A 25,761-nucleotide genomic window follows, 5' to 3' on the forward strand; every position below is an offset into this window, starting at 1 on the left:
TGGGCTGCTTGCACGGAGCTAAATACTTCTCGTCCATCGATGTTCGATCCGGCTACTGGCAGATTTCAGTTGATGAAATGGACCGCAAGAAGACGGCCTTCATCAGACCGGATGGCTTATATCAGTTCAGTCATATATATTATATCAGTCATGGTCTTTGGCCTATGCAATGCTCCTGTGACATTTGAATGTATGATGGACTCTCTTCTACGAGGCTACAAATGGACTACCCGTCTCTGTTACCTTGACAACATTTATAATTTTTTCTGCCACATTCGGCACCCACCTTGCCCGACTCGCTGCCATTCTTGCGGTCTTCCGAAAAGCCGGCCTCCAACTGAACTCCACGAAGTGTCAATTCGGGCGCCGTTAGAGTACCGTGTTGGGACACCTCGTTGACGCATCCGGTGTCCAACCAGATCCGGAAAAAGTTCGCACCGTACGCAGTTTCCCTGTACCACGTTCTGCTTCTGACATGCGCTGCTTAGTCGGCCTGTGTTCTTACTTTCACCGTTTCGTCAAAAACTTTGCCGACGTTGCTCGACCTTTGACAGATCTCCTAAAGAAGAACATGCCGTTCTCATGGGGCCCTGAAAAAGCACGTGCGTTCATCACGTGAGCTTGCTCATAGGGTTTCTGACCACTCCTCGCATACATGCCTACTTTGATCCATCTGCACCGACCAAAGTCCACACTGACGCGAGCGGCCACAGCATCGGCGCTGTTCTCGCCCAACAGCAAAATGGTACCGAGTGGGTGATACCTTACGCCAGTCGCCAGCTGTCACCTGCCGAGAGAAATTACTCCATCACTGAGCGAGAGTGCTTGGCTTTAGTTTGGGCTGTCACCAAGTTCCGGCCATATTTGTACGGCCGCACGTTTTCGGTTGTTACAGACCACCATGCCCTCTGCTGGCTGTCTTCCCTCCGGGACCCCACAGGGCGGCTTGGTCGCTGGGCGTTGTGGCTCCAGGAATTTTCATTTGTTGTAAAGTATAAGTCTGGATGCCTGCACAAGGACGCTGACTGCCTCTTGCGTCACCCCGTGGATCTTCTCGATCCTGTTGCGCATGATCTGGTGACCTGCGTGATGGCTTTGACTGACATGACCAACATGTGCGCTGAACAACAATGCGACGCATCCTTACAGTCCATCATCACCGGAGCGCAATCTGACATCCTCTACCGCCGCAATATCAACCCTGACGGCCCTGAGTTGCTCCTTGTCCTTCCTCGTCATCTACGACTCGTCATTCTTGAACAACTTCACGATGCACCGACGGCGGGACACCTTGGAGTTTTGCGTACATACAACCGCGTACAATGCCGGTTCTTCTGGCCAAGTCTCTACCGCTTTGTGCGTCGTTATGTCGCAACTTGCGAATTGTGTCAGCGCTGGAAGAAGCCTCCCCTGCCACCTGTCAGCCAACTCCATCCAATTGAAGTTCCCTCTGAACTATTCTTTTGCATTGGCCTTGACCTGCTTGGCCCTTTTCAGACGACTAGAGGGAACAAGTGGATCGCCGTCGCTACTGATTACGCGACGACATGCTACGCGATAACAAAGGTATTGCCGCCTAGCTGCGCAACTGACGTCATCGATTTTCTCCGTCACGACGTCATTCTTCAGCACGGTGAACCTCGACAGTTACTTACAGACCGCGGTCACTCGTTCTTGTCTTGAGTTGTGGACGACCACTTCCGCTCTTGTGCCACTGAGCACAAGCTGTCTACCACCTACCACCCACAAACGAATGGTCTTACGGAACGTCTCAACTGAACACTCACAGAGATGCTGTCGATGTACGTTTCCAACGATCACCACGACTGGGACGTCACGCTGGCCTACGTGACATTCGCGTATAACTTGTCCCGACATGACACCGCAGGATATTCACCCTTTTACCTTTTGTATGGTCGCAACCCCACTTTGCCCTTTGACACCATCCTACCTTCTGCGGCCCGCATTGCGACTGTGTACGCTCGTGAAGTCATCGATCGTGCTCACATGGCGCGTCAAGTCGCCTGATCTCGCATATTAGCCTCGCAACATCTGCAAAAAGAGCGTTACGACCGGTGCCATTGCGATGTTCAGTTCGCCCTAGGTGCTTGGGTGCTGCTTTGGTCACCATGTCGTTGGGTCAGCCTCTCCCAAAAGCTCCTCTTTCGCTACACAGGGCATTATGAAGTCCTATGTCAAATTAATAACGTCAATTACGAGATCGCGCCGTTACAGTTTCACCCATCCTCAAGCCCGCCGCCTGTTGACGTCGTGCACGTTTCGCAGCTGAAGCCATACTTCGCTCACAGTTCTTCGCCTACCATGCGCCGAGACGGCGCTTCACCCCCCAGGGGTCCTGTTACGGAAGGATGACAGAACAAAGAGAGGAAGAAGAAGATCGCGAGATGCTGGCTGCGGCATGTTGTCTGGTCAGCCATCTTGACCACATTGATTTTGCTTGTGTATACAGTAAAAACTCGTTAAACCGTACCCGCCTAAACAGCAGTTTCGTTTGAAAACTAGTAAAGTCAAATCCCCGACTCAGCGGCCATTGAACATAGTGTGTTTTGTATCCGCACAAACCGCACCAGCTTATTGCATACGTATCGGTTAACACGAAGTGTTTTCACTTTTCGTCCCGTCAACACGGAGGTGGTTCGTCTCCATCGGGCGGCCCGCCAGAACAACAAGCCTCAGAGATCTGAACAACGGCCTCCAAGTGCACTGTGCGTTTGCGCAGGAAGCCACATCAACATCAACATCATTTCGGCACCATCCCAGAGAGCATTGTGGCGTCATGTAAGCGAGGACTGGCATCATGCCGAAGCTCGGATAAAAAAGATGTCGGGTGCTCAGCATAGAAGAAAAATTAGACATTGTTCGTGCTGTTGAACGTGACACGAAGAAGTCGGCGCTGGCACGCGACATGAGTCTACTGTTGACTACGGTGCATGGCATTTGGAATGTGAAGAAGTTGCTCGGCAGCGCTGCTGCGACCACGAAGAGATGTTGGCTGCGAGGTTTGACTTTTCGCCATTGTTGCCTCTGTTTTGCCGAAGTGTCACCTAGCGGCAGTGATAAGGATCACACGGAAAGCGACAGCATGGGCGATTCAGGCCTCACAGTGGCAGAAGATGCGCATTACGTCAGCCTCACAAATGCAATCGTCGTGACGAGAACAGCACCCCGCAATGAAAAGGTGCCCCGCGACTTCTGCAATGCTACCGTGCCCACGCACAGAGAATATGCAACACTAACGAGGAACCTGCAATGCGAGTATTTGCCAAGAAGAGGGGGCTAGTTGAAAAGCTGGCTAGCAGCTTCAGTAAGTTAGAGGCCGCTGTTGTCGCTGCTAGGCCGCCGCTGCATCAAACGAAAATAACACTTTTGTCGCGTGAAGTAAATAAATACTAAATAAATACTGCAAGTTCTTTCCCCTTTCATTACACTCTCTCTTCCGTTTATGACAGGTAAGTGGGCGATCTCATGCTATTTCGGTTAAGCAGTACTACCGTTTAGTACGTACTTTTTCTGAGCTCCGGCCAACTACGGTTTAACAAGGTTTCACTGAATACTGTAAATATATTCAGTCTATACTTCCAACATCCCCGTAACAATATTGTTAATATTGGGAAGTTTGTGACAAAAACGTAGCCATGTCCACTTTGAAGGGACAGAAACAGAGATGGGTGCGCTTAGCTGCGAGTGACATAGAAACACGTGGCGGGCATTCTGTGGAAACTGCGGCATTTGCCTTCACTGCTATCCTAATACGGCATGTTTCCGCTAAGGGTAGGCGAATATCTTAGCTGCCTTACAAGCATCAGCGTATGAATAGGGTACACTTCTAACGTATCAGTGTAAACGTGGCCACTATCGTTGCCGCTCGCAATTCGTTGCGTGCCCACGAGTGCAGACGAGAAGAATCGAAAAGGCACCGTTTATATTGTTGTTGTTGACCAAAACCATTATGAAGCCTACAAATAATAAACCCAAGGCAAGTTTGGTTGTAGCTTTTTTTTTTCATGGAAGTGCGGAAACTGATGACAGGAATGAAATGGGGCATCTGCTTGAGAATGTTGGGTGCGTGCAGACCGCTTGGTATGTCTTCAAGAGTCGTTCACGTAGCATTCGACAGATGGTAAGCGCGATCATCATTAGCTAGACTTGGCACACGACATAGCGCTGCAACAAGTTCAGGGTGCGATCATTACATGGGAAAGAAAAAAAATTGAATTCTGATGACAAAATTCAGGGGTGCGATCATTACGCGAGTGCAACCATTATGCGAGTAAATATGGTAGTGTTTGCCAGGAACTCCAGCTTAATACATTAAGATAAACCCAAAGTGCCGTCTACACCAGTGCGAAAAAGACCGATATGTGACAATGTGGGCCAGAACAGCTTTCTGAGACCACAATCTATATCAGCACTCATGAAATGGCAACAATATGTGTGCAAGATTATTCTATTGCAACTGAATACTATTTCCAGCATGAACTTTTTAATAAAGTCAACAACTCAAACTTTTGTAGTGAAATAATGTCCAAGTAACCTAACTGACAGCCGAACTGTACACCTGATGATCTACTACCAAGAAATGCACACCTGTGCATGTGGAGCATGTGAATAGATAGGATGAACTACAGCAACAATGTTTGAGACCGTGGCTCCATTTCTAACATGAAAAGAATGAAAACTATGACATAAGCTTCTAAAAGAGGCAGAACTCACCTTGATTTCTACAGGACCATCATAGAACTCGCTTCGCAGTTCTTCCATAACACTAGTGCACAAAGCTTTTCTCTTTGCTCGTTCTAGAAGTCGCTCCCTACGTTCCTTTTCAGTCTCATCGCCATCTGAAATTGCATTTTTTGAGTCAAAACACATTCCACAGTGACAACTACTGTGTTGAAATGTCCACAAATACACAGCCCAGTAGAAATTGTGCGTCCAAAATTATATGCAAGAAAGCTTTACACTGTCAGCAGTTCGGTAAGTCACTTAGTGCAAACTCCAAATATGTCATACTATATAGTAAAAAATTGAACACTCACTGAAATGAAGCCGCACTTTTACCATTAAGAAATTTTGCAAATGATGCTGCATTGCAAAGTATAATCAACAAAATCAAAAACCAATAAAAACATCTCTTGATAGTTCTACATCCAACAAATACTATATACTTAAAAACCCTTTAAGCTTCTTTTTGGGACAGAAATCCCACAATTTAGTCCCGACTAGGCCTCATCAATGTCACATTAATTGTTGGCAGTCAATTGTGGAAAAGTATCACGGCTGTAGTGGTCCAAATAGTTAATACATGGTTGCTTTAATGTTTGAACCTCAATATCTTGTTCTCAAGCATGATATCATGAACAGTTGAACTGCATGAATGCTCATTCTGCAATGAGCATTATTTTACTTAGAAAGTGGATACCTCTGTGGGCATGAGAATTCAGTAAATCAAACTAATGTAACAATACAGTGTTTTAGTATAATATAAAATGCTTATGTTAGCACTAGTGTGGGACACAATACTAATGCTAAGATTTGCTGCAAAGCACCATAGCAACAGATTGTTAATGAAAAACAGTTGCAGTGCCACCTAGATGTGAAAAAAATTATGCAGATATAACACACAAGCTGGAAGCTATGTGAAGCGAAGCTTACATTAAGTGCTTGATTAAATGTGATAAAATTGAATACAATACCTAGAACTGTCTTTACTGTCATCCTGTGCCAAGTGTAACCTCATGCAATGCTCATGTTTGTTCACCCACAGATCACAACTTTAATGTCATGCAATGTTTATATTTATGGACTGCACTGTTCACAAGCTATTCCAAATTGCTGATAGCAGTTCATGTGAATGCCATGAATGGGAATGCACAAAGTCATTTCATAGCAATTTATGCAGCAGGCAAAATTTCATTTAGGAACAGATCGGAACAGACAAGTCCAGATGTTGAAACAGTCTGTAGCATATTATATATTATTAGTGGAGAAACCTGGAGCAAGCAAATTTTAATCTAGAGCATTGATATGATTAGGCAGGGTAACAGTCACAAAAACCTTGCATTCTGCAGCATTAAAGAAATGTTAAAGAGCAGCCTAAAGGCATCTTTCACACTATCTTTGTATTAAATTTTGGTGAAATGATTGAAGGTGTTTCCCAAAGATGAGAATAAGGTAGTGTTAGTGAACACCTATGTGATTTATTCAAAGACATTTCTAGGTAATGTAACAGCACTCACTAGTTCAAACAGGGATTCTGGATGTGACTGAATTCGTTTTACCACTCACTAGACTCACTAGAAGCACTGAAACATATGGAGTTCACATTGAGTGATTGGGTGTAAAGGTTCAAGGCCCCTGAATAAGCTAACGATAGCGTCATTTGTCCTATCCTGGCCTCTCCTTCTCAGAGTCTTCTCATCACATGCGCCTTCCCTCACCGCTCGCCCTCTCAGCTTGCTCTGTCTGATTGGGGTGATCATGCTGTGCAGCACTGCAATCAGCGCAATATACGGATTCGTGATCACTATGATTGTGGGGCTGCGAACCGCAATCAAAAGCAATGATTATAGTGCTGGCGGGAGTAAAAGAAAAAAAAAAAGACATGAAAGGTGCAGACGGCAGCGCACAGACGCTCAGGCGCTTGTTTCCGCAGAAACAACCTGAGCACAACCACATGACTCCATTCCACCAACAGGAAAGTGTGAATAACTCCTCGCGTGCCCTCGCACGCCGGCTCAGGCGGCAAGACAAAACAATGTCACTATCTTTTAGTTTTATTCCAGGGGCTTGTCTGCAGCTGCTCGTGCCCATTGGCGGCCAGAATACGAAAATTAATCTTACATGACCTCTGAGATTGACAACACAACCCCCTGCACCATGCCAGCATCCTTTTGCTGATGCCTGCCAGAGCCAAAGCTGCCAAAGCTGTTCTGGCACAGTGTGACCCAACTTGGGTCATTTTTTGACTTTCAGTGCAATTTGTCGCAGCAATATGCACATAAAAATGGCACAGTTGGCGCAGAATTTCCACTCCTGAAATGCACGCTGTGAGACGTTGACGAAGTGATGCCCCAAGGACTAAAGTGATGTTTGATGTTCACCGAGGGAAGAACAGTGAGGAAAAAGTAACACAGAAAGAAGTAAAATGCGAAAGACAGAGGTAAGATTAACTATTATTTGCCCGTGTCATTCCAGTGTTCATGACCAAGTGGGAGCATGTGCACGTTCATGTGCTTTTGCATGGACATGCTCTCACACGCACGTGCTGTGTGACGAGACATGTGCGGCTATCGTATGGAAGGGCTACTTCGAATTGGCATGAGAAAAGTAGGCGAGCAGTTGTAGTGTAATAGTTAGAGCATCGGGCGTGCGACGAGACACATGCAGCTTTCGTATGGAAGGGCTACTTCAAATTGTCATGAGAAAAGTATGTGAGCAGTTGTAGCATAATGGTTAGAGCATCTGGCACTTCTGCAGGAAGACTACGATCAACCCCGCCTCTGAGTAAGTAGTATTTTATTTTCTTTGTGTGAGCTATTTGGCAAGACAACAGTAGCAACCAAGGTCAGCAAAGTCCAGGATGGTTCGCTTAGAAAGCTTCACTTTAAAACGCAATGCAGCAACTTATCGACTTTAAGATCTGGCCCCACGTGAGGCTTACCGCTTCTGCCACCCTATATGAGAGACCAGTTCAAGCCTATTCATTAATTAAGCCCACACAACAAGAATCAAAACGCTACAACACAGACCTAAAGCATGAATTAGGCATTAATCAAGCAAACAGTGCAGAACCATGACTTCATAGACCTGAAGCAGACAGTCCTTCCTTCAACAGGCATCTCCATGTTCACCTATGCATGAAGTTGTTGAGCATGAAGTACTGTAAGTAGCTTATGTGCACAATATCCCCGGCATTACTTACATAGTAATAGCTTGTTAATTCGAATTCCGCAGGGATGCTATGAAAATTTGAACTATACAAAATCTCAACTAATGAAAGTTGGAGAAAAAAATTGCTCAGATAAGGCGCGTACACAGCCCGACATAGTGTGAGCCTGCGCACACACACACTACGTCACATTGTCATGAACAACAATGTCTATACTTTGAAGCACTGGCGCAGCCAACGTAACCGGATGCGGCCAAGGCGATCCGACGTGCCCGACGTCAAGATGGCTCTTGCTCCATCTGCACGTTCATCGCGCCGACTCGCGTGGAGAAAAAAAGAAATGTCGTAGTTTCACCCCAAAAGCGAAGCATCGACTGCAATAGCAAATTCGTAGATAGCTATATGAAGTAACAATAGTAGTTTTATCGGTCGTATAAACTTGTAAACATTTGCTTACTAACTAGATTGACAAATACGGTGTCATGCACACACAGGTAAACATGAACACATCGCGCTCGATGACTGTGGAAACTTGCTGAAAAACGTTGGAGTGAGGAATTGCAGCAGTAGCAGTGAGCGAATCGACCTTCGTACAGCTCTCGCTTCAATGCGAACAAAATGTAGAAACCACATTGCATACGAAGCCACCGGCACTACGCGCATTTTGGCCACATTGCAGATCGCTTTGAAGATGAGGCCCACGCGTCCGTGCACTTTGGCCACATCGCAGATCCCTTTCAGGATACGGTGCCTGCATGGCCGCACCACAAGCAGCTGCCGCCAGAGAAAAACGTCCCCCGCCCCTCCCACTCCCTCCTTCCACCTCACCCCCGTGCCCTGCGCACGACAGGAGAAGGCATGCATCCGCCCCGCCTTCCTCGATCATGCACGCGAGATTGTTCCACGTACACCAGCTTACCCTTGCACGCTTTCTCTTGCACATACAGCAATGGTGCATGGTGACGATTTTATCACCCTTGACCCTATGCATGGAACCTCATGGGAGAGAAGCGATATGCAACAGAGGTGTTGGCCATGCCTGGCCAGGCGCAAATGCGTCTCTCTCCAGTCAGGCCTAAACAAAGGGCCGCAGATAGAAAAAGCAAAGCCGCGCGGTCCGCGCGGCAACCCCAGCATCACCAACATGCTCCCACACACTAGCACTCTCTCCATCCATGATGGCGCAGAGTTAAAATTATCGGTGACGGTGTGGATTTCAGTGTGAAATTCAATACATTGCTGGATGGACCGTGGCAGGTACTTCGAATTATCCGAAATTTCGAATGAACGAGTTGTGAATTAACAAGCTTTTACTACTGTGAATGCACGGTGTGGGGCACACAATGCTGACACCTATGCTAATTCCTTGCATTTGGTATTAAAACTCTAATTCCTACTAGGAATGCTTAAACAGAGCCACCGTATTTTGTATTAAAGTGACACTAAAGAGAAAAATTATTTTACCTGTGTTCGTAAATTACCCTTTCCCAACACCAAAAAGCCTACTCTTAATGCAAGAAGATGCTTGGTACGCCAGAAAAGCTGCAAGAACAAAGAACGGGTGGCGACGCTGCTTTGAAGTTCCCACACCAGCCTGCTGTGACATCATGGATTTTGATGCTGTCTGCTCGGGCCTAATCAAATTTCTTTCAGTAAAAATGGACTACATTGTAGAAGGATCCACATTTGGGCAAGTTGGTACTGGTTGAACATCTTGAAGGAGCGGCGCAAGACGACGAAGACAGAAGGCAGGATTTTGCGTTTTTGCTTGCGCACTGATAATGGCACCATTGATGGGAGAGCACGTGGTCACGGATTGTAGTACATAAGTCTGTGTATGCCTTCAAATAAGGTTAGCTGTGAGTTCAGCGCTGTCCTGTGTGTTCCTGCCTTTTGTCTTTGTCGTCTTGCCCCACCCCTTCAAGATGTTCAACTACATTGTATTTTAGAAGAGCCAGAGGTTGAATTTAGGAAGTTTCAAGGACATTCACTTAACCACAACAGCCAAAATGCGAAAAAAAAAAATGCCTTGCAATCCGTGACGTCACACTGATATACAGGCCTGTGGGCATCAGTGCGAAATTCAAAAACGAAATTTTGATCGTCATTTCCTCTTCTAATAATCAATGTATTACTGCTAAATCAATGAAAGTTAAATTTTGCAAGAACACTTTATAAATCTCAACTGACTTATTGTTTCTCTTTAATGTCCCTTTAAGCAACAATGGATAGTAATGTAGATGCCAACTTACCATAGTGAACAGGTGCCAACTTTGGGGGTTTGTACACTTTGGGTGCTTTATCTCCAGCTCCCTTTTCAACACTATCTGTGGACTCATCACCACTCTGAAAAATAATAAAACTGCAGAAATGATACTACTGAAACATTAATGCAGGGCTACATCTGATGTAATTGCTTGCATATTTACATATAAAAAAAAAATCATGCATCATGAAAAGAGACAACAAAAATACCAAGACATTATCTAAGCATTTTCTTTTTCTTAAATAAAAACAACTTACTTCAGCTTCAAGGGCTGCAGGATTTGCTCTAAACCTCAAAGGGTCATCTGAATCTGAAAAAAAAAAGATGAAAACTTAAGACACTTACATTTCGCTTCATAAAATATATTACATGTATCCATCCTCATCCATTACAAAAAATGTTCAAGCAAATGTACGACAAGAAAGCTCATGAGGCAAGAACATGAACGGCACAGAGTAAAATGCAGCGAAGAATATTAGAAAAGTCTATAATTGGCAAACATCAAAAGTAAATGCAGGGAGCAAACCACTTACTGGTCACTAGAATTACATTTCAGAGCACATCCATCTGCAGACTGCACTGCTTGCTCCCAATGTGTTTACTACACCGCTACAGTCTGACATACATGTTTTCCATTTTAGTGCATCTCAGGGTCCCTGAGTTTTCCAGGTTTTCTCCGAGTGCCTTTGCGAAATTCCCCGAGTGACACAGAATTTTGCTTTATGTCAAGACGAGCTGACACCATGTCGGCCGATGCTGTCACTCCCTAGTAAGCACGTCAAAAAAAATAAAATAAATAATAATAATAATAAAAAAACTTACTCCAGTTTGAATAGTAAGGAGTAGTGTTTATTCAAGATAGAAAACTGAAAGAAGGGGGTTAGTAAAATGCACAGCAAATAAAAATTCTTCGAAAAAAAATGGTAAAGCCCATTCCATATCGATTCGAACATTTTCAAAAAATAGATGCATACAGAAGCAAATATTTTCAAAAATGAGCTATTTCTATCAACTGATAGCAAGCTCATTTGTATGAGGCCCAAACTTTGTCACATGTGAGATCCTCTCTGAGCAGCTGTAAAGTAAACCTCAACTGTCCTGACATATTCTCAGCCTGCACACAATGCCTCAGTGTTGCGTTTCACTGCTTTAAAGAGTTTATTCTGGTTTGGATGAGAGACACCTGCACCTCATCGTCAGCCAACACTCTGTTTTTTGAGCTCAAGCTCCTTCAAAGAAGTGGCGGCACACTTCCTATTCTATTCATTCCTGAAAGAGTCGTTTTTTTTGTGTTGTCATCCTCCTTCCACCACACGTTCGCCCCATGGACCATTTGAAGCATCCTCTTGGTCAGTTGTACAGTCAACGTCCGCTTTTTCGGACTCCCTAGGGGCCGCGAAAACGGCCAAAAAAATGAATCCATGTCTTTTACTGCCCTTAAGAGCTCAAATCACCACAGGCACGTCCGAAAAAGCTCTGAAGGCCTGCCAGTACACTTATTAGGCATATTGGTGCTCGTACTGTGACAGGAGACGGTGTGTGCATGCGTGTATAATTAAGCAATACATAGTGTATCCTGTGAGAATTGCCTCTTCACCACAATACCGTATTTACACGATTGTAAGTCGACCCCTTTCTTAAAATTTGAAAGTCTGAAGTTGGGGGGTCGACTTACAATCGAAACCAAAACATGGCCCCGCCAAAAAAAAGCCATACCAACGAGAGCTACAACGTAGTTACAATTTTATGTTTGCTCTATGGCCCTACCCGTATCTTTTCGCTATCCCGCGTATTTTTTCGCTTTTCGGAAAGGTTTTTCAACATTTTTGAGAGTCTTACAGTGCATGCAACACTCATGGGGGGGTGTCGATAGTTGATAAAAGCGCCGCTGTTCCCATTTGCGGCGGCACCCTCAGAACGACGGCGCTTGCGGGGAGTATCGGTAGTTCGTGGAAGAGCAGACACCGCTCAAGGGTTTCTCTTTCTTTGTTTAAAGGCATTGGTATTGGTTTGACTAACTTCTTGACGCGCTCCACTTCGGCTACGTGCTACTTCTACACTTCCCCAGTCGTCATGAGTGCTGCAGGCCCACTAATCTTTCGGCACGCGTTCACAGCAGCGTTCAAGAGGGCTGCCATCCTTTACGCCGAAGAAACAAATCACTGCGCAGCGGGCCGCAATTTCGACGTTTCTAAACGGGTGGTGCGAGAGTGGCGACTGCAGCGAAGCGAAATTTTCACCCTGTGGCGGCAAGTGAGAAATTTCCCACGTGCCGAAATCTGGACACTTTCCGGAGCTGTAGGCTAAGCTTGCGGCGTACAGTCGCGGACAGAATAAAATGGACCACGGCGAAGGTGGCCGGGGCGGCTGCAGGGCCGCACAACGGCGCTGCTATCGCGCTTCGCGCGCTCACGACGAGAGTACCTCGAGTGACGTCAAACTTCTCCTCCGCATCCTCGCTCTCGCGCTGGTGCTTGTCATGCTTGATAAATTTCTAGTGCGCCGATCGGCTGCTCTGCTGCTGACGGTCGGGACGAAGGGGCGCATGAATCGCCAGTAGCTCAGCACTTTGCGCTATCTCCCAGTAGCGGACGGCCGCAGGCCACCAAACCGCCGTGCTGTCAAGGAACCAGAACCCAATTTTTTTTGTCGGTGATTTGCACTCACGGACACAATAAAATGAAGCATGGTTTCCGTTAAAAAACGCGAAGCAGTGCCAACTAGTGAAAAAGGCATCTGGTGTCGAGACGTCTGCCCTCGCATGCGCGTCCCTTTTAGCTCGCAGCCTCTCCAAACCTTTGGCATCGGCTTAGCGCTATTTAATCGTAGGGAGCAGCGCGAGAAGATACCGCTATAGCCGCAACGTCTGATGCGTTGCCGGAAGGGGTTGTCGGGAGTGTGATAGTTCTCTGCGCCCAGCTCACGTTGCAGCTGACGGCTGCGACCTTAAAGCTGCAGGCCCATACATTTTTTTTCTGTCGCTTGACCACGATACCGTGTAGGCAAAGGATCGCTGCGGCGTCTCGTCTGTTAGACTCAGAATTATCCGTGCGCATAGGTTGTTGGAATGACGGCACGTGACCCACTCTTTATATTTGCCCATGGTTTCTCGCGCTGCTGGATGCTGCTGCGTTTATTATGCAATAGATGAAGTGGCTTCGGCAGGCTTTTTCCTATAAGAACTGCCATCATCGAATCTTTGCTTTTTTTTCTTTTTGCTGCAACGTGGAGTGCTTGACGCCGTGCAAACCGTGTGGCTTGATGCTCTACCGCCGGCGGCTCGCTATTAGCAGACTGCTTGGCCGGTGTCGTGAGCTTGCTGGCGGGATGTTTTTACTCCAGCATCTTCCAGGCGACAGTTGCACTGAAAGGGCCTTGTTAGGGTGCCCCCCCCCCGACCACGTTGAATTTAATTACCTCTATTTTTGGCGCATGGCATTAAAATCTGTTCGTCCCAGATTCGACGATAGCAGTTCTTATCAGAGAAAGCTTACTGAAGCTGCTTCATCTTCTGCGAATAAACCTAGCAGTGCGAGAAACCATGGGCAAATGTAAAGAGTGGGTCGCGCGCCGTCATTCCAACAACCTGTCGTGCACTGATAATTCTGAGTCTAGCATACGAGACGCCACAGCGATCCTTTGGCTACGCGGTATCGTGGTCAAGCGACAGAAAAAAAAAATGTATGAGCCTGCGGCTTTAAGGTTGCAGTCTTCAGCTGCAGCGTGAGCTGGGCGCAGAGAACTATCGCACTGCCGGCAACCCCTTCCGGCAACGCATCAAACGTTGCGGCTATAGCGGTGTCATCTCGCGCTGCTCCCTACGATTAAATAGCGCTAAGTCGTTGCCAAAGGTTTGGAGAGGCTGCGAGCTAAAAGGGACGCGCATGCGAGGGCAGACGTCTTGACACCAGACGCCTTTTTCACTAGTGGGCACTGCTCCACGTTTTTTAACCGAAACCATGCTTCATTTTATTGTGTCGGTGACTGCAAATCTCCGACAAAAAAGAAATCGGCTTCTGGTTCCTTGACAGCGCGGCGGTTTGGTGGCCTGCAGCCGTCCGCTACTGGGCGATAGCGCAAAGTGCTGAGTTAGTGGCGATTCACGCGCTCGTTCGTTTCGACCGTCAGCAGCAGAGCAGCCGACCGGCGCACTAGAAATGTATCAAGCATGACAAGCACCAGCGCGAGAGCGAGGATGCGGAGAAGTTTGACGTCACTCGAGGTACTCTCGTCCTGAGCGCGCGAAGCGCGATAGCAGCGCCGTGGCGCGGCCCCGCAGCCGCTCTGGCCACCTTCGCCGTGGTCCATTTTATTCTGTCCGCGACTGTACGTCGCTGAAATGCGTGATCGGTCCCTGCCATTGAAGTGCGACGTGGTCATGAAACAAGCCTGGACCTTCGCCTTAATTTTAAGCATCTGCTCCGCCGTGAGTACAACGAGTGGCTGGCGGCAGAAGACTGCGAAATTACGCCAACCGGACCTGTCAAAAGAGCCTCCCTGCGTGTGGTTGGGTGCATTTGGCGTGGGCTGCTGTTCTGCAAGATGTCCTGGTGCGGTCGTTTGCCAAATTTGAAATTTCGCTGGACCACGACGCGCTGTGGGACCGCAGCAACGATGACGATGGCAGCACTAGTGAAGACGAGTAGCCCAGTGACCATTTCAGCTACTAATAAATTTTCTTTATCAAATGCGCCCCCGGGTTTTTTTTTTTTTTCCGGTCAAGCGATATGGGGGGGTCGACTTACATTCGAGTCGACTTACATTTGTGTAAATACGGTACTTTGCGCATGCTTCACCGCACAACGTTTTTGTACTAAGGCGAAGTCAACTTCCGGGAACCGGCTTTATGCAACGCGCCGTGCTTTCCAAGTTTCGAAGTCAATTGCGAGGATAACAGAGGCAGAGTCAGTGCCATTGCTGACAGCGGCGAATACTTTCAATGAAAAACACGGCACCAAATGGCAGGAAACTTAATAGCGAACATCAAAGCAGCTCAGCCTAGTGTTGCAGCGGTGGTGGCTATAGCTGCCAGTGAATCTGCGTGCGAGAGCGCCGGTTCGAGACAGTGAGGTAATCAAATAATCAAAATGGGAAACGGTGGTGGCTTTCCTTAATGCCGTTTCGGACCTGCAGTTGCAGCAAAAAGTCCGTAAAATCGGACGGCGAAGGGTTCTTGCGTCTGAAATTTTAGATGTTCTTATACATTGACTCTATGGGGTGCGTGGTGATGCCGCAAAGCCATCCGAATTACCAGGCATGTCCCAAAAATTGGTCGTTGACTGTATGCTGCAAGCTTCTCCAGCCAACGACACGGCGTCAAAGTCGATTCGTTACGATTCCTCTCTGCTACTCAAGCAAGCATTAGCGCTACTTTTATTCCCTTTCAACAACGTTATAGCTAATTTTTCCTGATAGAAGCAGAAATTCCCTGCGTTTTTCCCGAGTATTTCCAGACTATTTAAATCCCCTGAGAATTCCCAGTTTTTTTGTTTGGTAGACACCCTGTGATTAGCAGCCAGATATCTAGAAACAACAAAAGAAATTTGAAAGCGAGACTTACTAAGAGTTCCGAGAGTCGCTGTTCTGACAACTTTGTCAACCTGATATTTGAGTTTCTGGTCAATGGGACGAATTCTTTCAAGGACCTGTAATATTGAGAACATATTTATGCAACAAACAGTAGTGTAATGCAAAATAAAGAATAGACTGACTTCGCAGTTAGTTTCTCTACACCACCACTGCTGCAAAGGGTGCTGATATTGGTAGTCCTTAGTAGATGATACAATGCTTGGAAGTGCAGTTTTATTTGCATTCTTGGATGTTTTTTTAAAATTATGGGGTTTTACGTGCCAAAACCACTTTCTGATTATGAGGCACGCCGTATTGGAGGACTCCGGAAATTGCGATCACCTGGGGAACTTTGACATGCGCCTAAATCTAAGTACACGGGTGTTTTCGCATTCTTTAGATGTTTAGATTTGAAAAAAAAAAAAAGCTTTAAAACTGCCCTAAGTCCTAACTCTTGTGATGGAGCAGGAAGGTGAGGACAAGAACTTTCTGCGGCAAAAGCAGGACCAGACTTACCAGAAAACCTCCACCTCCACCACTAAAATAAACAAACGTCAAAATTTAGCAATTTGCTTTAGCAATTTGCTTAAGGTTCCCTGAATCTAATTAAAGCAAAAAGGACTACCTACACCGCAGTGTAAGCAGGGCACATGTGCATGCACTCTGAGAGGAGTGAGAACAGTCTATTCCTTGCAAGTATTCCCTACCGCGTATCAGTGAAAAATGTTTCCCAGAAACATGCTTAAAGGAGTCCTGAACCACCCCTTGGGCTTGATGAAAAAACACAGTCTGCGGACAGCACACGCTTTTATGCATTTTACAGTCGTGCACAGAGCGTGGAGCTCGCAAGCGAAGTCACCTTTTTCTCAAACACTCTCTTTTGAACAGGTGCCTGCTCCTCACTCTTTTCTGCATGCTTTATTTCGAAATATACCAGATTACGATACATGGCTGCTATTGGTCAATAGGTCACATCAATCAAGAAGGGTGTTTGGGTCAGTGCACTTCTTGTTACTGCTACTGTGCATATTTATTGACACTGCTTAACAAACAGGCTGAAGTAAGCGAAAGTCTGTTTTCAAATTTCGATAATGATTACATACTCCCAAAAGAAGCTGACTATCGTATGCTCACGCTTGGCCACGGCCGCCCACGTAGAAATTAAACTTTGGCTACTTTGCTTATCAGTGTTGTAGCCATCGGGTCTCACTAATTTCGACTAGTTTTGAGCACTCAACTAGCCTTGGACGCAGAACTTAAGGTCACACCAAACGAATGTTTGCCAGCACGCGCTCACCCCAGGCCGCTCCTGGTTAGATGCCTTGGCAGACCACTTCGTAGTGAGCTCTTGATAGAACTTCAAAATGCACAAGTTGGATGTGGCTACTATACGTCGGTCAAGCTGATGCAGGACAAAGCCAGTCTGCACCACGTAGCACAACCAGACTGGAACACATGAGCGCGAGCACGCACTCAAGGCCTATCATGCACAAAGCAAACGTTGTGCACATGCTCTAGAGTTGCTTATAGTTGCCGTCTGCTACATAGCGTAGATACTACACCTGCCGCGACGACTTCGTTGCCTGTAGATGACTAACTCACTGAGTGCATTGTGGCTTGCTGAGGACAACTGCGTTTGGCGCATCGTAAGCGCCAAATCGGAAGTAGTAGCATCTATGTTAACATCCAAAATCAAATTTTAACTGCATTACGGTGACTTACAGTAGTCTCAGCATTGTGTAGTCTGACCACTCTGCCATAACCTTCGCAGAGCAAGTTGTTGAAGGAGTGGAAGTACTGCGTAGGAGACTTTTGATTGCCAATAACTTCACCTATGCTGAACACATTGAAGTACTTCTTGCGGCAAAGTATTTCTGAAATACGTAGTCTATTTTAACTTCAAATGCATTTCTTCACTTCGATAAAAAGTGGTTTAGGGCCCTTTTAATTAAAATCACTTTTTGTAACAAGGACATGACAACCAAAAAAATATGCTGCAAAAATTTCCAGAGCAGATAAATTTAAACATTTAAAACTCCTTGGGATTGAACTAATGTTCTGCTTAAAGTTAAATGCACAGAAGCAATTTTGAGACACACCTGCACATTAAAAATACATTAACCACCTCTTAAGCAGAAACATTTCGAAGCATTTTAGAAGCACTTTGCGTACTCAACAATAAAGAAACGATGCTGTAGTCACGCCGAAATAACGAAACCAAGCCATAGCCACGCAGCAATAACGAAACCAAAACTTCAAACTCAAATTTCTGACTGAAATTTTTTTTCAGATCTGCATATAGTACAAGACGAAAATTTGGGATGCTAATAATAGGAAAAAACCTCATATTATATGCGGGTTTTTACGGTATCATGTCTGCTAAAATATATCCCTACATGCCGCAGAAAGAGCTGAAATTTCAACTAAATGCATTTGCCCTTTTCTTCGCAGGCACCACGCTCCCAGCCGGAGAGTTGACATATATCACGCAAATGCACCTATGTAAATGGCAGTGCTGTGACATCATTCATAGTGACAAAATATTTCGAGAATTATTCAAGGCAACATCAGTTATTTGTTTAATATGTTGCTTCAATTGACAAATTAAAGTTTAGGGAAATAATAGAACATACAAACCAAATGTCCGGATGTTCTTGTTTTACTTTGTACTGTAGGAATAGGGATGCACTTTCATTTCGTCTGCTCATTCCCTTGTCGTGCAGCGCACTCAGTGATTATGCTCTTTCATTCTCTCACGCCTGCCTCATTGCTCATGATTGTAGTGTTCTCATGCAGAGTGTGCAAAATCGTCCGCTGTGCAAAACAAGACAATGCAACAGCTCGCGTGTGAGACCGTCACCGGATGTGAATTACTCAGCAAAAACAAGAGAGAAAAAGAAAAAGAAGGCGGGCCCATGACGTATTTGTCATGCGATCCTCTGGCTCAGCTATGGAAGAACGCATGGAAGGAATTTCTCTTGTGGAGGATAGATGCGTCAAGTGGAGAGAGTGTCTATGTTGGCGGTGATATTCGTCTCCTGAAATCATGGGTTTGTGCTGCCTCAAGTATTTACATCTCTGCTATTAATGAACTAATTTGAAAAATCTTTAAGGTAGAACACTCCTCAGAGGGCACGTAACTTCCAGCATATAAACAAAATTTGCCATATGGCCTGCTGAGGGGCCCTTTAAAATCAAATCGCATGGCTATGAAACAGCTAAAAAGAACAAAATAATGGAAGCAGTGACACATACAGTTCGAGCTTGCACGAGCCGACGAATTGAAGGGTCACCACTGATCCTCTTGCCAGAAACCTTGCACCAAACAACGTGTGTCAGGTCAAGCAGGTAGCCAAGCATGACATGGTTCTTCATCTCAAGGAAGCTCAGGCCCTGGATACAACAAGGTAAAACTCAGGTCATCAAAACTATAAGCAAACTTGCTGCTCATTAAACTTCTTGGTGAATAAAATTCTTTGCAGCAATGTCCACAAATTTTTTCTTCTTTAGAAAAAGAGCTTACCAATGCAATACTGAGACGCTGTGATTGCTTTATGCGGATGTCTCACTAAGGCCCATCCGTCATACCGGTGATATAAAAACAAACAAAACAAAACCACATAAGCTTCTAATGATTTCAGTAGTCTTGCAACAGTTAAATATGGATGAATAACTTCGACAATGCGCTACATTAGCCTGTCTGTGCAATGTCACAAGAATGAATACAAGCCATGAGGACATAATGATTGACATCCTGTCTATTTGTTCATGCCTAAAAATCAAGCCCCAAATAAATTCTGGAAACATTCACTATAAAGTGGTAATTCAATATACCAAATGTTGAATTAACAATATTAGCAACTTAATTATTTTCCCTTCTAAATTTTTCGTTCTTTTCCCACAATGAAGCAAAGTAATCTTGCATTCTAGTTTGAGTTTAACAAAGTACATGCATACTGCGTGCACAAACCTAGGGCCTTCATAACAAGAAAAATACAAAATCCACTGAGACAGACTTCACTTGCACATATCTTTCTATGTACACGTTAGCAAGCATGGAGAGCAATTATGAAGAAAAATACACACTGTGCCATCTGTTAACCCAGCATGAACCTTGCGTATGGCATGATCTTTTTGTGCCCCATGTATAAGCACCTCAGCATCAAAGAATGAAAAAGCTAAGAGGTAACGTCATGCTACAACCTCAAAGCCTAATAATAAAATTAAAAGAAGCTTAAGAAATAAGATCTCCAGTACACAATGTGTGGTGAAAAAGCTTGTTACATTTATGGTAGGCACTGAACGAAATAAGCGATGCCTTTTTTATCTTTTTCTTTTTTTCCTTAAGCACCCCTGGCACCAAGAATGGTTTTTCTTCCTTCCATCACTGCCAGTGGCTTAGAGATGGAGGTCTTTGCTTTTTTTTCCACTAGAGGTCACTGTCACTACTAGAATATCGCCCTCCAATGCAGGCAGCTCTCACCATCCCCACAAGAGGACACCAGCATACAGCAGGCCATGGATTCACCATGGACAGCGGACACTGCACAACTGCCACGCCCATCACAAAGGATAGACCACAACAATGGTAGAAAGTGATCCAAATCTGGACAGCAAACCAGTGAAGTGCTGTGTGTGGTTTGTTTGTGTGTGTTTTTTTCTCTCCCCGGCTAGGACGCACATGTTGTGTCCCCACAGATCCCCACACGATCCCCCCAAGGGTGATCCCTAGATCCCCACAATCACACAGATCCCCACAAGAGTGTACCTACAGATCATCATCATGCACTGAAGTATTAACAGGTTTCCAATAGCATTGAATAAAAATGAAAGATGTTGGCTGACAGTGATCACACAAGTGGTGCTGCCAAATGGTAAGCTTGAGGACTAGCTGCAGTCAGCACGGCAGCTTTGTTCCCTCCTGCATGCACCTGCACTATCGCATGTTACAATGATGTGCCAAATGATGACCAGGGAGCTTGATCACTGAAATTGTTGTGCAGTTGTCTAACAGGTACTTTTATTCATAGAAGCTGACAGGCCAAGCTTTTCACTGGACTGCTGAAATGCAGAGCCTTGGTATGTTCTGTTGTTGAGCAAAAAAAAAAAAAAAAAAACAGCAAGAACTGAAGTGTGCAGGAGTGTCTGTTTTGTCCACTACGTTTCTTCCCGCCCTTTTATCTACTCAACAATACATGCCACACCAACTTCGACCATGCAGAACCTTGGCTTGATCAAAGTCTATTCAGCTAAGTTTTTGACAGGAAGCTTTGTTATGTTTTGGTTCAGCTATACTACAACATGGGGCACTATACTATAACTGTGGGCACTACAGTCAAGCACCTATGTAATGTACAGTCATCTGCACTTAAAGGGGCCCTGAACAACTTTTTATCGAAAAGGAGAAATTCATTTGAAGTAAAAATAGGCTATTTCAGAAATACTCTGCTGCAAAGAAGTATTTCAATGCATTCAGCAGAATGAGAGTTATTGGCAATGAAACATGCCTTGCACTGCGAAGGCTACAGCGGAGCAGGGCATGCCCACAATGCTCCGCTTTCCAAATGTCACTGTGGCGCACAGTATTTGCAATGGTAATGTAGACACCACTACTTCCGATTTTGGTGCCTACGTGCTAAACGTAAGCCAAACACGGTTGTCCTCAGCAAGCAGCAGTACGCTCAGCCAGTGGACTTGTCACGGCACCCTGCGGCGGTCGCAGTATCTACACTGCATAGCAAACTGCAGCTACCAATAGCAGCCGCGTATAGCAATCCCCTTTATTATGAGATAAAGTGTCCAGAAAAGACCAAGGAGCAGACTTCCGTTAAAAAGAGAGTGTTTGAGAAAAAGGCGACATTGTGCCATGCTTGCGAGCTCCACACACCGCATACGACAGGAAAACTTGGCTGAGATGTTCACAGCAGCATATGCTATCTGCGGACCAAGCCCAAAGGTGGTCCAGGACCCCTTTAAAATCTGCCAACATTAAAGAACTCTTTCTGGGATATGACCAGTTTGTCAGTGTTTAAATCCTGCACAAAAGTCACATTTCATCGTCTAGATTGTATAATAGCACTTTTGCAACTGGAACTTGCTGGATTTATTAGCTATAAATGAAAAACTGCCATCACTACATCCTCACCACTCAAGAAAGAGAGTTCATACTGCCAAGTTGACTGGCATTGTTACCAGCCTGTGGAGCCCTCTGCTTTCGTCTAAACTTGTTTCCATCTTAAGTCTTTTTTACTGTGAACAGATGTCATGAGTTACAAAACAGGCAGATCCTGTCCGCTCATTTGTCATGACTAAGTTTAGGCACGACACAATGTAACGAAGAAAAAATAGAAATATCTCAGCATACGTGGGATAAAGCTAATGATGATGTAATAATGATTATGTAATATCACACAACAGGTCTTTAAGGTAATAAAATGAAATGATGTGTTTTCAAGCTGGGCTTTCAAACCAATAAACAACAGCAGCTCTGCGCAGGCGAATAGATGCCACTTGCATTGGGCAAGAACAAATCTCAATGCCTTTTTGTCGAGCTTATCTCCTGTACCATGCAACAGTATTTGTTTATCGTGACACAGTTTTTGCAAAACTGGCACATGTCCACTGCAGTGTGCTCTTCCTTCACTTCATCCACAATTGTCTGATGCTGTCGAGATTTGCCGATTCATCAAGGAAATGAACATGTGTACACACACACACACACAAATGAAGTAGCGTCAGCGCACATCTACTGCTACATGCTTCCGATTGCAGGGGAGCCTCTTAGTGTCGTCCAAGAGTTCAGGTGGCACTGCAGTTCTCTTAAAGTTTACTAGAAACTATGGGTGTTCTACAAATCACTTTCAAATAAATGCTCGTAACTGCTGTTTGAAGTCATTGAGTTTAGAGATAGAGAGTCAATGAGCCAGCAAACCCTGGAGAACTTTTTTTCTGTGCTATACATGTAATGCCAAAATAGAGTGGCAGAACAGCTGCCAGTGGCAGAACAGCTACACTGGCAGCTGTTGAGGCCACTTCACTTGGCAGGCTAAATTTGCCTTTTTGTGTGCCAGGACCATAAATGACAGAGCTTTTCTTTAATTTATACCAGCTGAACCACTGAAATCTAAATACAAAATTTGCAATTACATAAACTATAGCATGAAATGCAATATTTATGCAAGTAATGAATGTGAATTAGTGAGCCAGGTGATATTCTGAATAAGCTTCGTTTTACACAAAATAAATGTGCATCAGATCACAAACACTTTGCAACAAATTGTGGGACTGCAAAAATTGGTCACTGTAGCAGTTGCTTTACTAAAGGCCAACTGTAACGAGATTTAGGACCATGTTCACAGCAGCCACCGGGCAGAATATTAAGTTGGAAATACAAGCGCATTGCATCAGGAAAGGTTCAGAAAAAATATTTTTGATGCTGAAACTGGTAATACACTGCTGTTACCATTTAGAGGAAGCGACACATGAGCCAGAATGTTGAAAAATAGTGTGGTTCCTTGGCATGACTTCCGAAATTAGGCTGCGCCCACCAGCCTCCTGCGGCACGCTGAAAATTCTTGAAGGCAACGTGCTGAGATTTATACATCATACCTACTAACCATAAGGTGCATGCATCATCAGCTTAGGTGCTATTCAAAGACCGCTAATGAGAAAATTAAACAATTACCAGCCCTGCAGCTTTGACAAGATTGCTTAAATGGCAAATACTACTCATTTATAACCAAAAAGGCATATTTCTTTATCAGTTCTTCGGTAAAGCATAGGCTACCAAAATAATCATTGTGTTTTTCTCCACTCAATATTACTTAACAGTGACTGTGTGCCTATTTAAAGCTGTCATTCCGCAATCAAAGGTTTCTTAAACAATATGCTATTTTAATGTCTATACATCAAAGGGCCACAATGAAAGTTGATACCATGACATATTTTGATCAAAAGTGAAAAAGGACACTTTCTCATTAACATTATAGCTTACAAATTAAATCGGATAGCCATTAGCAATTTTATCACCACAATTACCTTCTCTTTTAGACTTGCCATTTTGCTATTCATACCTCTTCTCATTCATTCTGTAGCTTTGTCGATAACATAGATCTGGAGAAGGGTCCTCATAAACCCAAGCTGTTGGGGTACAGCAGTTTTCACAGAAGCGCTTTAAAATCTGTTCACTTAGTCATAACGCAAAGTATTACACCTATGCCTCAAAATCCTAGTTCAATTAAAGCTGACGGCAGTCAAGAATATGATTACCTTGTCCAGAGCACACTCAGCTTACATATGAGTAACACTGATTTCACGTAACCGGAACAATTTATAAAGATATGTGAATAGAAGCAATAGATTTTTTTTTTATCATTGCTCTCGCGCGCGACAGTACAACAGTAATGTCGCGATCGACAGCACAAACCGCTTGGTTTATTACTGGGTAAAAGCTGGTTGTAATAACAACCCGTTTACAACAGTTAGTGGACGGACGCTGCGCGGCGGGCTAGAACCTTCCGTTCATCGTCGGCAGGAACCCTACGGGCCAAGATCGCCCGTCGCGATTAGTATGCTTCACAGAAATGCACAATATTCACATCAAGACACCTTCCTCTGCACCCTGTTAGAAACAGGTCGCATCAGGTACCCTATAATTACCTACCGCAGCAGTATTCAACTCCTTTTTGTTCTTGACACGAGATAGAAGACTTTCCACTGCCGCAGAAACACCAGACGCCTTATCTTTAACCTCTTTGAGGGACGTAAGGAACTCCGGTACCTCCTTTTCATGCCTCCGGTCAGATATCGCAACCTGAAAATACATTCACAAGGTCCAATGAATCATTTGTTTGGCGAACGACAGACAGTATCTTCCGATCGCGATCCAAGTGTCCCATGTAACCGGGATTACTCAGCTTTGCGTAAAGTAACGCATATTTTTCTGCTCTCCGAATCCAGCGGCTTCAACTTGCCAGCAGTATATTTACGATATAACGAAGGCGAAAAATCGTACCTGCGACATATCCACACGATTGCTACCAGACCCTTGTACTGCTTGTACGGCTTGCATGTCACAGCTGTCACAGAGACGACACACACGTGGTTTTCGGCAAGCGTTTTCGATGCTTTCGCAAACGCATGGCAAACTGATGATGATAGTGCTCTAAACAAGGGAAAGATGCTTGACAATAACGGGCTAAAAGCCACCATAGCGTCGTAGATAATAAGGGAAGGGGAAAACATTTTTTTTTCTACCCTCCATGTTTGACATTTATGCAAAAAGTAGCCAAACACACACACAAAAAAATTGTAGTGAAGTAAATATGTACAAAAAGAAACAACTTTTGCGCTACCTTTATTTTGCGTTCGTAACAGGAACCTGGGTGCGCGATCCGCGAAAACCGAAACTGTATACTGCTTTCCTGCACATCTCACTAAGCTGATCCACTCTAACCCTGTGTCGACGCGTCTATGTAGCGTTGCTCGAGGACCACGTCGTATTCTAGGCCGAACTGTCCTTGTTGTGCTTGTTGTCGATAGCAGATTAAATCAGTCTCCATTTCATGTCTCAATCAAGTGTGCTACTTTTGTTCTAATGATAAACGCAGCTACCATACAATCAACTATACAACGTGCGGAACGTATGATAAATATTACGCATTACCTGCCATTTATTAAAACATAGACTAAATAAGTTAAATAAAAAAATGCCGCACAATATTTTAAATAAGATAAATAATTTTGTCAAGAGATGGCGCAACAATGTATGTTATTGCACGTGTTTAGCACCGTTTTTCGCATGCACTGAGATTACTATGTCTTGTCTAGTGGAGGCGGTTTAGTTTGACTCTTGCGTGCGTTCGTGATCGAGGAGCTTTGCTATTGTTGGCAGTTTCTCGCAATTATGGCTCAGGAAGACCCGGTTAAGGACCTGAAAGACACTTTGCAAGAAATATGTTGCCAATTACAAGGTTGGTATGAAACGAGCATCGCCAATATTGCGATCGATTGTTGAATG

The 25,761-nt window shown here is 44.8% G+C and overlaps 1 protein-coding gene across 1 annotated transcript in view; it reads right to left on the bottom strand.

Moving 5' to 3' along the window:
• Window positions 1-24,898, bottom strand: part of LOC142590325 (neuroguidin) — a 65,961-nt gene extending 41,063 nt beyond the window's left edge. The window contains exons 1-7 of the mRNA XM_075702367.1: window positions 24,757-24,898; window positions 24,406-24,555; window positions 18,999-19,136; window positions 15,736-15,820; window positions 10,433-10,485; window positions 10,162-10,255; window positions 4,735-4,859 (exon numbers count right to left, since the gene is read on the bottom strand). Of these exons, the coding sequence (XP_075558482.1) occupies window positions 4,735-4,859; window positions 10,162-10,255; window positions 10,433-10,485; window positions 15,736-15,820; window positions 18,999-19,136; window positions 24,406-24,555; window positions 24,757-24,813 (702 nt within the window). The 5' untranslated portion in view covers window positions 24,814-24,898. The remainder of the gene's footprint in view (window positions 1-4,734; window positions 4,860-10,161; window positions 10,256-10,432; window positions 10,486-15,735; window positions 15,821-18,998; window positions 19,137-24,405; window positions 24,556-24,756) is intronic.
• Window positions 24,899-25,761: the final 863 nt, after the last annotated feature.

The sequence above is a fragment of the Dermacentor variabilis genome, chromosome 1 (assembly GCF_050947875.1).
Source record: "Dermacentor variabilis isolate Ectoservices chromosome 1, ASM5094787v1, whole genome shotgun sequence".
Taxonomy (NCBI): Eukaryota; Metazoa; Arthropoda; class Arachnida; order Ixodida; family Ixodidae; genus Dermacentor; species Dermacentor variabilis.